The following is a 15233-nucleotide window of genomic DNA, read 5'->3' as shown; positions in this document are numbered from 1 at the left end:
GTAAATGAAGAAAAAAGAACGTGAAATTTATGACTTAGAGACGCTCGGAGCATCTCTAGCAGTAATGGCTTCAACGAACACGAATTAGTGTTTTGCAGAGGGATTCCCTGAAATCTTTTTTGTTTCAAAGTATCTCAAGAGAGAAGATGACATGATTTCAAGTTAGGAAAGGAGATTCCTCGAGATCGCCAATAGATGAGGACAAAAGAAAAGTGATTATAATTGAATTCCCATATCAACAAAGTACTACTTAAACCTTAAACTTAAACTTTCAGGTCTGAACACGACCACAGGGTGTCCCTAATTAAAGTATCGAGTCGAAACACAACTATGAGTAGAAAGTTTTATGTGCGTGTTCACAAAATTGTATTTTAAGCTCTCCCTCTTTTTTCTTTGTCATTACGATTAATTTATACGTTGTAACTACCTTTTGTTATAAGCCTGTGGGGTGGAGAACGTTCTTATATTTTAGCGATAACACACACAAACTTTTCTACTCAATCGCATGTTCAAACTCGATGCTTTAATTAGGGACACCCTGTACTTACAAGGGGTCACACTCGAGCTCAAGCTCTAACCAACGATTTAAAAATAATAGATAACCAACTTGCCTTGATTCTCAAAAAACATCCGTGTTACGGTTGTAAAAATATTAATGACATTTTGCATCGTAAAAAGTGCAATTAAATAAAAACTTGCTTCATTTGCAAGCTTCTATTGGACAGAATCGATCACGTGATGTATATTTTTCCAAAATTTGGGTTAGAAAAAGTGTATTTTCCTATAGGCAGCCTCACAGAAGGAATTTTTTAATTAGATATTATTGTTCTATAAACATTCATCTGTTTATTTTGTATCAGGCAACCTTCTAGCCTGGATATCCAAGCTCAAAATTTTAGAAAAAATAAGTTTTACCTCAGCCAGACAAAGTTCTAAAATTATAGAAACATAAGAAATATCAAAATCAAAAAAAGTTTACGGGCTGGATATATCCAGGCTAGCAACCTTCATGCACTTTTCATTCGTGAGATATCGCACTTCAAATCACACATATATTTTTCAGATAACAGCATTTTATGAGCGTTTATTTATCCAGATGAAGATTAAGTGGTATCAGGCCGATCCGTAGTCAATTTGTCTAAAGCTTTATCTTTTGAAAACAATAGTTCCAAAATTTGCAGTAAATAACAATTGAAATTTTCTAAAAACACAATTATTTAGACCTAAATTATCTCGAGTTAGGTGCGAAAATCGGCTATACCCACCTAAAAGTTTTCTTTATTGCATTTAAAGACTTTTGAATGGTATACATGAAAATGCTTTTAAATGAGTTAATTTTGGCCCTTGGGGTCTTGCCTGGATGAGAAACAAATGCTCCGAAATTTTTTTCCTATTGTTTTGTCGATGGTGCTTTTTTTCTGGTGGTCAGGTATTCTGTGCCAAATTTCAGCTTAATGGGAATTTTGTCCAGGTTTCAGTGGAATGAGTGGAATTTTATCTAATTTTACTAAACAGAAACCAAAAAAATAATCCAATAGTAACAGGTATTCCTTAATCAAAAACAATTTGAACAATTTTATATTATTAAAGATTCGGTTAACAAAAATATATACAACACGACTTTTCATAAAAAATTAGTAGATTATGAAATAAAGGAAAATTCAGGCAAGGTCAAATGTATACAACGAACTGACCCTTTTTGAAAAATTCGAAAATGAAAGAAATTAAAGAAAAATAGCACAAAAATTATGAAGAAAAAAAATACCAACAAAAAAACTAAACATAAAAATCAAAATGATAAAAAAATAAACTGAACAAAATTTTTCTGGATATCTCGTTCAGTAAAAAACAACTGAGTCAAAGCCGCCAACCCGTAGACGGCAAAACATTAGTCGTTTCATACGTCAAAGTGTATGAGCCATTGTAACAAAGCTATTTTTGGAGAGGATACCGAGACGCTGGCTAAACTATACGCTTCAGACGTTAGAATAATAATTTCATAAGAAAGTGCCTACTTCCTAGTATAGGTTTTAAGATGAATTGCGTGTGTCTAATAAATAAAAAATAATCTACGAGCTTACAAAAATCAGCACTAAAAAACGCTGAATGAAATAAACTCCAAATTCCAATAAATATGAAACGTAAAATAACTAACTGAAAGATTTATGTAAAATTTGATGATGGAAATTCTTTGCTTCAATTAGAATACTTTTTAAAAAGAGTGAAACAATTTCCAATTTCTAGTTTCTACTATTCATTCGTTCGATCAAAAATACCTTCTTAGACAGTACAATGCATAAAACGTGTCACCGGGTGTTAACCCTATTAAATGACAAGAACACTATTTCATCGGTGACTCGTGAGTTGAGCTTGTTGACCGATTAAATGTAATCTTAGACATATATTTTATTCCCAAACAATCATTCCCTTTTTATACCTGTTACGTTAAAGAAGTCCATTCTTGCCAAAGTCTCAGTCTGAAAACTTGGCAATCCCGCTAAATCATTTTTGTCAATGCTGTAGCAGGCTTCACCTTACACCATCCAAACAATCTTTACACAAGGCAGTTTGACCACGCACAAAGTCTCTACATGGACACACCCTTTCAGATGAAGGACTTTTAGCAGTACAACTAAACAATGCAGTGTTCGTTTGAATGAGACATTCATCTCGATTAGAGTTCTTTGGGTCCACCTTATAAGCAGGTGCAATGATGGAAGCCGCTTTCGTCGGTTTCATACACTTTGGTAGCGATTGGACATCGTTTATTGAGTTGAAATACGCAGGTTCGCAAACCAGATCTAAATCAAAAGGAAAAAATGCGAGGAATATTAAAAGAGTGTCGCCTAAAAGAAGAGGAACCTAATGACATCAACCTGCTTACTATCGTCGTTGGGCCTTTAGAGCCTAATCAGGACCCCCGCTTATTAGTACGTACTTTCAACTGTGAAAAAGCTTACAGGGACTCAAGGTAAACGACCTACCGTACGTGCGGCCCTTAATGCAAGGGTCCTTTTTCAAAACTTCCTAAAGTACACTGTAAGGGTCGAGACGGGCAAATATGAAAAAAAGTGCACTGTAACTGGATGAAAAAATTGGAAAATCTAACCATGTTTTGCCTTAAAATGGTCAAAAATTTTCGAGAAAGTGCACCGTAAGGGTTGAATTTTCGCCCAAATTTACTCCGGTTCGGCTAAATTTTATTTGCACTGTAAGGGTTCGATTTTTTTGAGCCACACGTACGATCGTTTTTGAATGTGAATGTGTTTTTCATTCAAAATTTCAGGAACAGTGGAATGGTGGTTCTGAAAATATTAAAAGAAGAAACAATCGCTCACTTTTCTTTCCACAGACTTCATCGCATCCTTCATCTTTCTCTCCGACAAACACTTGTCGCGCGGACATGGGCGGCCACGTGGAATTCACGCTGGGCGCTCCCAGATGACTGGAACAGAAATCATGATGTTTGGTGAACATGTAAAGCCGTTCCATCATCCCTTGGTTAGTGAACTCGTATGGTAAGTAAGGATCAACCTGACAAAAAAAAAGAAAAACATTATCAGAACGAGAAGAAAAACTTCGTTTAAAAAAGCCTATTGTAGTTTATCGTCAACATGCAAATGAAAAACAGTTTGATACCACTTTATCATCGATGTCTTCAAGAGCAGCTTCAACTTCTTTTAGGTTGCTGATATTGACCGTGTAGACGTGTGGTTTACCGATAAACCGTTCGGCGTACGGGTGTTGTGACGTCAAACGACGCTCTGTCGGCTTCGATTTGAAAAACTTGTCGTTACGACGGCCTGGGATGAACGGAAATCAAGTAACAAACATTAACCTCTTCATTGCTATTAAGAGAGGCTTCAAAATCAACTTTAAAAAAGAGCCGGGGAGCACTTAGGCAAAATTGGGTACGGGACGTGCCGCTGGTCAGGGTACCTTTTTTAGGCTCTGAAGATATCCTGACAGGGTCCCAAATCTACTAATTATCAAGAAAATCTACTAAATATCAAGAAAATTAGAAATAGAAAGAAAAAGAAAATTCAGTTTTACGTCTACTTTTAGTCATTTTTGCCACTTGTTAGGGTGGAAATTGGAAAGATTTTCATTTTTTCGTTCTGAAAATGGTGACCATTTCACCAAAAATTCCTATCTGACAGGGTCAACTTTTCATACTCCAACAGCACATCAAGGTCAGTGCCCTCCCCCCAGCTTCAGAACTTACCTGCACTTGTCTAGGTACTACAGATGAAAGGAATATAGCAATATATTGGAATAAGCAAAACAGTCGAACAAATAAGGTAAAATTTTTCAAAAAGAAAGTTTCCAAAATCTAAATAATAAACATACCGAGTGGAGGGTCAAGTTTGACATTGAGGAAGAAGCAACCGTTTGCGATAGCCTCCAAAGGTGCTGGTCCTTCATATGGAAAACCAAGACCGACGAACAACTAAACGAATGATGGTAAAGAAAGCTCAAGAAAAGAATCACAAGAAAATTCGAAAACATTCGAGGGAAATGTCGGGAAATAAAATATACAATACATTGCCTTAAGATTGCACCAGCATATAACACAGTGTATCAATCCTAAGTTAGTTCCTTACTTGATATTAATGAAGTATGAAACTGCAGATAACTTAAGTTCCTCATGCTTTTGCATTTTGACATTGATATCTGAAACGGTCTGTTTTACGAATTCCAGGGGCACCGAGTGCACTCTCTTGAAAAATATAAATGATTGAATCTATCCATTTATTATGAGTTAACAAGTAAAAATCCTACTTTGTAAACCCGTAAGTCAAGATGACGTCATAATTTCTAACGGAAGCACCTGAAAAAAGCCCGATTTGGACCACTGTGGTTCTATTTTGAGTAACAAACGTTGGTCAAATTCCAGCTTTTTTAGGGTGTTTCCGTTAGAGAAATGACTTACGCATATCAAGAATTGGAAGGTGACTTACTGTAGTCTCTCTTAGAAGTTTCTGAATTTCATCTCCTTTCAGTACACCGTGATTGTGAACGTAACTCGGCAGCGCGTACTTGACTTTCGTTTTCTTGTCCAACTGTCCACCTACTGTAGCGTGGATTTCAAAATATTTCTGCACGATGTCTAAGAAGGCTATCTTTTTATGGTCCTGTATTGGAAAGAAGAAGAGTATACCTTACTTTCTGATAAATTACCGGCGATGATGTACTGTACACGTTCATAATCAGATTCGAAATAGCGGTTACGTATTATTATATATAAAGGAAGAAAATTTGGCCCTAATCCGCCAAATTATGTTCCCACCAAAATTTATTTTTCCGCTACCCTTCAAATTTGATTTATTCCATGCGTTTTCAAATTCGTGTCATTTCAGGCCTGAATCAGTATTTTTCTTGTTTGATAACGATGTTGGCCAAAAATATATTCTGCAACCGCCAAATATATTTTTTCCAGTGCTCCTTCAATTTAAGTTCCCTCTGAAAAAAACTTTTTCGACCACCTGCAAAATTAAATTCCCACCGAAATTTCTTCCTCTAAAGTATAGTCAGGCATGTCAGGGATTGCTTATAATTCATTTCAAAACTTCAGGTACCTGCCACATGTTGATATGTTTTCCATAGACGAGTGCAATCCGTTTTTTCTTCTCCAATTTCTCACCAGGTTTGATGTGGTTCTCCACCACGAAACCCAAGAAGCTGTTGTCCGGACTGTGAGCTGAAAAATTGATACAGTAAATTGATCCAACGCGATGAAGTTCACTATCACGAAAGGGAGTCAAAGTCTACACCTGGCAAAGCGAATTAACAGGGAAACTAAATCATTTTACAAACTCATACCACTAGGGCACCTTGAATTCTGACTGGAACCATGAAACTTACATAGTGCTAACTATTAGAACTGAACGAATTTGATTGACGATTACAATTAATGAAAGGTGGGTTCAAATAACACATAACTACGACTACACGTTGATAAAGCCCTAATGGAAGTCTAAACAGTACAAGATTGTGAATTTCCAATGAACTTACGGAACATAGTATTGTATTGTTTCAAGTTCAAGCCATGGAAACCGTAAAGATTTTTGGAGTGGGAATCCACTTTGACGTTGAATTGAGCTTCAGTACCAAACGAATCCACAATACGTAGATAACACCTGTGATGAAGGGGGAAAGAATATTGACCGACAATAGCAGAATGCTTTTATATAAACAAATTGTCCATCCTTTTTTAATGTCATGAAATAATCTATTGGAGGCATTCTTTAAAAGTTTTAAGGTTTTAATATAAATGTTAACAAAAATCTTCTCCACAAAATAACACTCTGGCCTAAAAATCAATTAGATTTCTTAATCATTTTAAGGTACAGCAAAAGTTACTGACGTTCCGAATTATTAAAAAAATCATTTAGATGCGGCAAGAGAAACTCTAATCATTCGAGCAGCATTTTCCAAAAGTAAACAAACAAAACTCATAGGAAGAATATTATAAAGCTGTTCTTACTTGATGCTGTTGACATTTTTGAAGATGCGGATCATGTGAGCGAGACCGATGTAGTCAGTGTAGATGAGATCATACTGTGACTTCTTCTCCGTTGGACATTGTCCTCCCATACTAGTGGTCAACATCCTGAAGAAAAAAAAGATTGAAAAGCAATCTAGAATATTTTTACAAATTATAACACCTAATTATTCAAACAGTACTTTGGTTTGAATGAGACTTATAATTATAAAACTATTAGGACCGTAAAGGACCTGATTAAGTTGAGATTTAGATGCATAGTGAACTAAAATCACAAGCTACAAAGTTACAGTTAATACCTGCTGTATAATTTTTTTCTTGTCTCTCAAAAATGAAATCTTGTCCTCTTGGGAGAAGTTCTATTATTCAAATTTTCCTGAATTTATTTATTATAACAACAAAGCATTGTAAGAGTACACTTACTTTTTGATTCCATATTTATTGTTCGGTGATTTATTCAGTACAACGGTTAGATCGTGTCCAAGTAGGTACAACGAGCTGATGATGTCACTCCATTGCACCAATTCACCAAGCGGTCCTCCTTTGGTCGCCATATCCCCGAAATGGTAATTCGCCTCGTCAGCAAGCAAACCAATGTAAATCAAAATCTAAGAAAGGTAATCAAGTGATAATATTGTACAAACAAACTAATTAACTTGCGCGGTTTAATTTGATTACATCTTCAGTTGACTTTCTCTAATTTGATCTTCAATGTGCCAAGATTTTCTTCGAATTAGAGAAAGTTCGAATCACATAAAGTAATCTATACGACTTCCCTGCTAAGGGGACCAATATTTCAGTTCGAATTAGAGAGAGATGACTTTAGGTAGGTTTGTAATTCAAAGTACGGAAATGACATGGAATTATTGTTATTTCTTATAAATGAGTGGATAGTTTGTTTGGGACAGAGGTAAAACCAAATCGTAACCTTACCTTCGGCCCCAGCAGGCCCTAGCGTCATTATGAGATGCAAAGGGGAAAACGTCTGTTCGAAAAAGAGGCAACGGAATGATATCAATTGAGCTATAATCCAGGCACGTTAAAGGTCTCATAATAGCTAGAAACCTAGAACCAATATAGTTATTGAAACAATTCAAACCTTTTTCTTTTCGTAACTCTGCAAGTCAACTTTCTTGTTCAGATTTGTTTGTGCTTCAACCCAAGTTGGCCACAGACGAGTGATACGGCTTGACATCCAATCAAATTTCTTCTTTTCCCCACCCACTTGCAAAATATCTAGAAGACTTTTTAATTTAGTGTGTTCCTTGATTTCCTGTGAAGAAAAATGAAAAGTTTCGATTAAAGAGAAATTGTAGACCTAAATCGAAACATTAAGTTTGTGATCACGTTCTCGAATGAATCTGACTTTCATGGTTAGGTATTATTCAAAATGTCACAGAAAGTTATCAACTTCATTGCTGAAGAAGTCCTTAAAAGAATACGTGAAACGTACTAAAAACACTTCTTTGAAGGAATATATAAAGAAAATTTTTTGAATTACCGGTTTTATTGCCAGTGCGCCGTCGCCTGATTTCTTTGCCAGTTCGCGGTAATTATGACCGGGAAACAATGGACACCATCTTTCAATCTGTAAAAAGAATAAAAAGTTGTGAGATCTGGTCCGTATAGCCTCGAAGTACTTATGCCCTCCATAACTCGAACAAATTCTAAGTTCCCCGTGAATGTTCCAGTTATGGACACTCCACTGTAATACGGTACGCCCTATAAAAAGTGAATTGTGCCATTCAACCACTATAGAATGATATGATAGAGAGCTTTAAAATACAATCTATATATAGCTGTTCTGCTTTAAAGAAATAAAGATGTTAAAAATTTCAAGTTTAAGATTGATGTAGACAGACTTCAACTCTTACCTCGCTGAGATAAACAATGAAAGAGCAGATGGTACCGTTAACACCCAACGCTTGATAACACGGATCACTTGTCCAAAACTTTTTCATCCACTGAAAAAAGAAGATTGTAGTTTCTTTCACAAAGAGATATCGAATTATAAAAAAGGCACTGGGACAATTGTGAACTTCATGAAATCCTAAAGATAATGTAGCTTTCATTTTGAGAAATGAATTTCAAAATTTGTTTCAGTATTTCACGACGGCTTTATAGCTTTTTAAATCAAAATTTACTTTTTATAAATGTGTTCAAAATGGAGGTGTATTTAAGTTTCAAATAAAATTTGAGTTTGTAAGTATTACAAGAATACTGTTAAGTACCACACTAATTTACAAAATCTAGCTTCAGAAATGAGCGTAAACATATATACACCATCGCAATCGCATCATGACTTTGTTATTACGAAGAAAAATAAAACAGGTTAATGTCAATAATAGTAGGGGCCAAGCCTTGGGTTCCGTGACATCTTTTCTACGACCTAGCCATTTTTAGTATATTCCAAAGAACAGTATATTACAAGATATTTTTGAGAGGGAGGACGCCATAAAAGGGAGGTCATAAAAAGTTTTCCCGGGCCTAATCCGCGTCCTCCCTCTCAAAAATATCTTGTAATATACTGTTCTTTTGAATAGACTAAAAATGGCTAGGTCGTAGAAAAGATGTCACGGAACCCAAGACTTGGCCCCCTACTATAAGAGAGTTTATTACTTGTTACTTGGTTCGATAAAATAACAATACTTGTTATTACCAACAAAATATTATTATAGGTTCCACTTACTGCCGCTTTGGCGTCGCAATTTGGATATCCAGCAACTTTTGGCACATTGCAATCTTTATCGGACGATTGTCGACCTTTCTGTAAGGGACACCAACTTTCAACCTATGGAAAAGTGGTTAAGTTATTTGTACCAAATGTTAAACTTAACTAAAGGCTCAATCTTGAAATTCAATGTTACAAAATTTACTTCAGAGGCGTTCATCTTTGAGCTTGAGATATGTTACACGCTTTTTTTTATAAGAACACTCTTTATAAGAATGTCCATGATGAAAATGGCCAAAAAATTAAGAATATGCTAAGAATATCACCTTCATGGAATTCTTCTACTCAAGGCAGCTAAGAATGCCATTTTCAGAGCATTTTCAATTATAAATCGTCAATTACCCCCGAGTAAGTCTCACTATTTTCACAAAAATTTCATTTTATGCTTGAGGCGTATGTACTAAATGTTAAATCTAGTCTGAATTAGGATCCTAACCTAAGGATGCTGTAAAATTATTTTAGGATGATTTTTAAGTTAAGAATATCCAAGATGAAATGGATTTACACCGTTCTTGTAAAAAAAAAGAAGCGTGTTGCCATTTTATGCACAGAGAAATAATTAATATTTTCATATGATATAAAGGGCCAGAAGCAGTTATCCTAGAGATATGTAGATGTTGGGTATGTTTTGCATATGTATTTTAGATTTAGATTCAGTTTTAGCTGAATTCAGATTTTTCTCTTTTTAAGAACATCTCAACAACAAGTCTTATCTTATAATTAGTTCATTGTTTTTATCAGATAAGAGACCATAAGGCAAACCGTGAAATCATACCTCACTGAGATAATGAACAATGGAGCACATGCTACCGTCAACGCCGTGGCTTGCATAGATAGCATCTGATTTCCAATACTTTCTCAACCACTAGAATTACAAGAAATCAATATAACGATTATAAGATTTAGTCTTGAATTAGTTTCATTACTCATTCTCCCCACTGAATTTGATATCCCCTAACTAATTTTTTATCTGTAGACTATAAAACTGTAGAAAGTTGGCTCGCTGGGCTCAACTCTTAGGCCCAGTTTAATGAAAACGAATCTCCAGGCGCTCCAGGCTGCTTCAAAGTTCTAGCGTCATTTTGGCGAAATATTCGAGCATTCCCACGGAAGAAGTGTGACAAATCTCAGCCAGACCATTTTTAAAGTTTCCAGACTACCCAAAACTGAAGTTGAGAATTAGAGATCACTCCATTTAAATGAGCGTTTTTCCTTCCTTACTTCTAAACAGGTTGAGACAATGGAGAGACAATGGAGGGATCAACCACAACTTACGCTGATTTTATTTTTACAACTTGGGAATGCTGGATCATTGATATTCTCTGTGCAATCACCAGTGATGGGGTCATTGTTTTTGTTGACATCACCCTTGTCATCACTTTTAGATGTGTCAAGAGGCGATGATCCAACTGGAAAATGTTTGCTGCCGCTTAGTTTTTGTATTTGTTTTGTGATTTTGAAATTCTTTGGGCATTCCTCCTCGACCTGTACAAAAAGGAAATGATTATCCGGATAATCAACAAAACAGCATGCAAATTTTAAAATTTATAGTTATTGATGGAACATCTAGAATCTACCAGTTCGAGTGGCATCATTGCAGTTTTCGAGGCTGCACGTTGAGACAACTTCCACATAAAAAGTATAAATGAAAAAAAACAACAAAAACCTAAGGCAAAGTTATTTTGCAATGATGACAAAAATAACATTTCTTGAAAATAAATTTCAAAAATAAAACCGGGACTTACATTACTTAAATATTCCAAAATGGAGCAGACAGTACCGTTGACACCTTTCAGTGCAAACTTTTTCTGACTTTTCCAATTTTTCCTCAGCCACTGAAAAAAAAGATTTAGAAGAAAGAGGAAGTTATGTTTTGCTATGATATCAAAGGTGAATCAACTTCTGCTTGACAGGGCAAAAATGATCAAGTCTTACCTCTACTTTGTCAGTGCAATGCGGATAAGCAGGATCGGATTGTGGGATGTGACACACAGTTCTGTACCTTACCACTGTCAAAATAAAAGAATAAAAGAATTCGAACGTTCAATAAAATCGTTTGTAAAAATGAAAGAAAAAGGACATCTTTATCACGTCAAGGAACGAAAACAGATTAAGCTGGTTGTATGTAGGACCTGCTACTAAATGACTCGTTTTGCCATTATTAGTCGACCCTGATCTTATAATCAGTGTTGTCCGCGACCACCTTTTGGTAAATCTGAACATCTGGTTCAAAATTATAGAAAAAATGTTCAAGAAAATTCGTTCTTCCAAGGCTTACAATTGGGAACCTAATAAATGAAAAATCTCAACTGGACGGATTTGTCGTCAACAAATGGTATACTGTTGTATACTGTACACTGTAAAATTCATTGTAAAAAACAAAGAGGTTCTTACGAGTTCCATTCAAAGAGTACATGATTGTATGATTCAATGTCTGTATATCACTGACCATCTTCTCAAACTTAGAAGTACTGTTCACAATCACGTGCTGGAGTTGAGATTCTAATTGATCGATACGTTGCAACATGCTTTGAAGAAGGATTGCTGTCTTTTGAGTCTCATCAATATCTAAATCACAATAATAAATCATTGGATATTATATGTAACATAGTTAGTCTAAGTATGTTAGCACTTTAAATGTTTTTAAAGTACATTTCTTAAGCTACTTCCCATTTGGAAGGTGACATCATTATATATCTCAGTCAAGAATACAAACGATTAAAGATTTTTGAAATCCTTGTATTCTTTGTATAAATTTCACCACTACAGGGCTTGAAGACATTGGACATGGTCCGTCCTAAATTTCATGATTTTTAAGCTAAAGCTATCCTGTTTGAGCATTTTGTCTGACACATTCACTTGAAATTGTTATTTCAAGCCATGCCACTATCTAGCGTCTAATCTAGAAGGCTTAATAAGAGTTGTACCTCTTTCGTTTTTGCCTTTTTCCTTTGCCAGTGTGCTGATGTATTTTTTGGACAGTTCAATGATTTGATTCTTGATTTGATCACTCTCCTTTATCGTGTTTCCACCATTCAAATGTTGAGTTGAAACGAATAGAAAGACACTCCAAATGAAGACCAAACTAATCATTATGAGAGCAAACCTTAGCGGCGAAAACCAGCGCCGCCAGGTGCTTTTAGACTTTTTACTTTCAAACATGTTGAATAGGAAGTTTCTTTTTATGGCTCACATTGGAGTAGTTTGGGAGCCTTGTTCATATTATTTTACATCTGTAAAGAGAGAAGAAAGATATTTACAAAAATCCATTGTAAAGATAAGATAACCCACCAACATCATGCAAAAAATTATACAAACAAAGAAAAGCTAAATATTTTTAAAATGATCATCTCTCTGATTTCCCTTGATTCTCAAACAAATGCAAATACAAACTACTTAGGACACTAAAAGAAAAAACAACTTTCGTTTCTAATTGATACAAGAGATTCCTCAATCATAGTAATAAATAAAAAAGAAGGAGATTTATTTCGATCTGATATCTGATTTGAAAAGTATGAATAATTGATAGTATTATCATTCTCCATATATGCTATAAATATGCTAAATAGGTATTTTCTTGTCTAATTTAAATGAGAAACAAACCACTATGAAAATAGACAGTTTGATAGCGGTGATCACTTTGAAATAAAAATAAACAATAACTAAACAAACCAAAAATCATAAAAAATTGATGTAAAATCCTTTTTCAATTGATCATCATAGTAGACTTTACGATAAGTAAAATTCTTGAAGTTAGGTATTTTATCAAAGTACCTATATTAGAGATTGTAAAAAAGTGAATTATATTATATCAAATTAAGTTTGGTGGTTAAGAGAGCCCAAAACCCAACTTTGTAGGTTTTAAGGGGTATGTGGTTTTAAGGGGTATCCACTGGTAACAAGTTATCATCCCATGAGGACCCTGAAGTACCATGAGTAGTATTTCACTGTTCTTCAATTGCTGGTATAAAATAACATCAGAAAAACAGTAGATTGTAATGGAAAGACTTTTTTCAAAGCCAGAGCAAGGCTAATATCCTGCCATTTCAATCAAAATATTGATTTGAAAGTCTCTTTTCCTTTCAAAACAAAAAAACTGACTGATTAGTCAAAAATTATTGATTTGCCTTTTTTCATTTCAATATCCTAAAATGAACTTTCTGTGCAAAAAAATTGTTTCGTATTTCCAAAGCAATACAAAGTGCAAGATTACACAAAAAAGGCATATTCTTAATTTGAAGTACTTTGTATTTTTGGTAACTTATCCTGCAGGGTTATAACTTTGACAGGATTTTTCCTGAATATCAGATAGCAAACTTTTTTTTATCTGCTTTTGTGCGGAGGTATCTATCCTATTCATACCTCTTGACTTATATTATCAGGCTATTGGGATTGCTATAAATTCTTAACGCTTTTCCTTGTTTCCCTCTGTTCCTCTTTGCCTCCTGATCATTTCCTCCTGCGCACTTGTTTCCTGGGTGTTTCATATTTCAGCTTTCTAGCATATATTACAGCTTTTCACTGGTCAGTAAATGTACAACTTTTGTAATCAAACGATCAAGGAGAAAAGTTAAAATTTGCCCAAAATGGTCGTTCACCCAGGGCCCCCAAAGCAGTTGGTACAAGACACCCATGACAATTGGTACGGTGGTGGTCCATTTTCAAAATTGGCAAAATGCAGTTAGTACACCAAGTGTACTTAGTGCAAAAACAGGATATTCTTGGCGATTAACAGCAAACTTTGTGTACTACTATCTGCCAAAAAGCTTTTTTTGACAAAAAAAATTGGAATTTTGGACATAATTTCAACACCACAGATGTTGTAAAAGTTTCCCCAAAGGTAAATTTTGAAAAATGCATTGGCCAAAAATGCGACTTCCACTTATTCTGGAGTTGGTCTATTGAAATTTGATCTCAAAATCAGCTGGTACATTGTGCAATGAGTGAAAAGGGGTGGTGGTCCTTTTCAAAATTATCAAAAATCAGTCGATACTCATAGTGTTCCAGAGTAACTGCTTGACCTTCCCCCGGTTCACCAAACAGAGAATTCAGAAACATAGGGTAGAAATTTCAAGATCCAGTATCAGTCAGACTATATCAGGAAAGAGTGGAAGTGACTTTTTCAGAATTGGCTAATTTTTGAATATTTTGTTCACACTATATTTAAAGAAAAATTTCAGTGTGCAACTCCAATCATTTCTCATTTTATGACACTTTTAACTTTTAAATTTTCATATTTTTATTACAAAACCCAGACGGTTCTGAAATTCCAAACTCATAGAAATGTCATACTGTAAAATGAGAACTACTAAGATTGAAGTAATACCCTGAAATTTTAAACAAAATACTCACATCTTCCTATACAAAGTAGTTTTTATTTACACGCATTCTACACCTTTTGATCTACTATATAGTTTTGCCACTTTAAAAACTTTAAAAACAACCATAAAGTCTAGACTTAAACTCCTATATTATCAGGATTAGAAACTAGGCTAGTCTTACCTCTTTTATCTTTCCCTTTGCAAAAAAACAATGCTGACAAGTTGAATTAACACATTGGCAATGTAATCCCTGAAGAAGTTTCAATCAAAATCTGTAACAAAAACAAAAGTGGTCTCTTCTACTGATTGCTTCCCGGTGCTCCTTCACAGCCGTTTACCAAATTTCTACCAATGAGATTGTCACATTTCACACGGCCCTGGACAGGCACAGGACAGCTGTAAAATCTCACATTTCATAATGTTTGTTTCAATCTGTGATCTTAAGGCTCAGGTTTTTTCTCATCTTCAATTTTCAGAAGAAAGTGGGAATTTGATTGGAGAGTTATAGATTGTCAAAAAAGTGCCATAATAAATTATTCAATAAATAAATTATTCAATAAAAAAAGTTAACTTTAAATCTTAAGTATTTTCATTTGGAAGAATTGGTATATGGAAAAGTTTCATTCTTTAATGGTTCAATCAAAATAGGGGATTTGGAAAACAGTCAACTGCTCTA

General features: G+C 34.8%; 1 protein-coding gene across 1 annotated transcript; it reads right to left on the bottom strand.

The window, feature by feature from the left end:
- Positions 1–1547: 1547 nt before the first annotated feature.
- LOC136817427 (alpha-1,6-mannosylglycoprotein 6-beta-N-acetylglucosaminyltransferase A-like) lies at positions 1548–12468 on the bottom strand. The gene is made up of 19 exons (XM_067073763.1): positions 12164–12468; positions 11631–11804; positions 11172–11245; positions 10982–11071; positions 10512–10721; positions 10012–10101; positions 9195–9296; positions 8380–8469; positions 8007–8093; positions 7605–7778; positions 6929–7113; positions 6488–6613; positions 6016–6140; positions 5580–5701; positions 4962–5135; positions 4351–4450; positions 3640–3803; positions 3339–3534; positions 1548–2801 (listed from the first exon to the last, which is right to left on the bottom strand). Exons 1-19 carry the CDS (start codon positions 12396–12398, stop codon positions 2530–2532), a joined length of 2790 nt encoding a protein of 929 aa, XP_066929864.1. The 5' UTR covers positions 12399–12468; the 3' UTR covers positions 1548–2529.
- Between the last annotated feature and the right edge of the window lie 2765 nt (positions 12469–15233).

Source organism: Clytia hemisphaerica, unplaced genomic scaffold, assembly GCF_902728285.1.
Source record: "Clytia hemisphaerica strain Z4C2 unplaced genomic scaffold, Clytia hemisphaerica genome assembly, whole genome shotgun sequence".
NCBI classification, from domain to species: Eukaryota; Metazoa; Cnidaria; class Hydrozoa; order Leptothecata; family Clytiidae; genus Clytia; species Clytia hemisphaerica.
The sequence above is the reverse complement of the archived record's forward strand: the minus strand, read 5'-3'. Positions and strand labels throughout refer to the sequence as shown.

Excerpts from the sequence above, each read along its gene's own strand:
- LOC136817427 (XM_067073763.1), bottom strand. The coding sequence starts at position 12,398 with ATGTTTGAAAGTAAAAAGTCTAAAAGCACCTGGCGGCGCTGGTTTTCG. Across the intron at positions 11,805-12,163 it reads AAAAGGCAAAAACGAAAGAG|ATATTGATGAGACTCAAAAG; the intron begins GTACAACTCTTA and ends ATTGTGATTTAG. Across the intron at positions 10,722-10,981 it reads TTTTGGAATATTTAAGTAAT|GTCGAGGAGGAATGCCCAAA; the intron begins GTAAGTCCCGGT and ends CTTTTTGTACAG.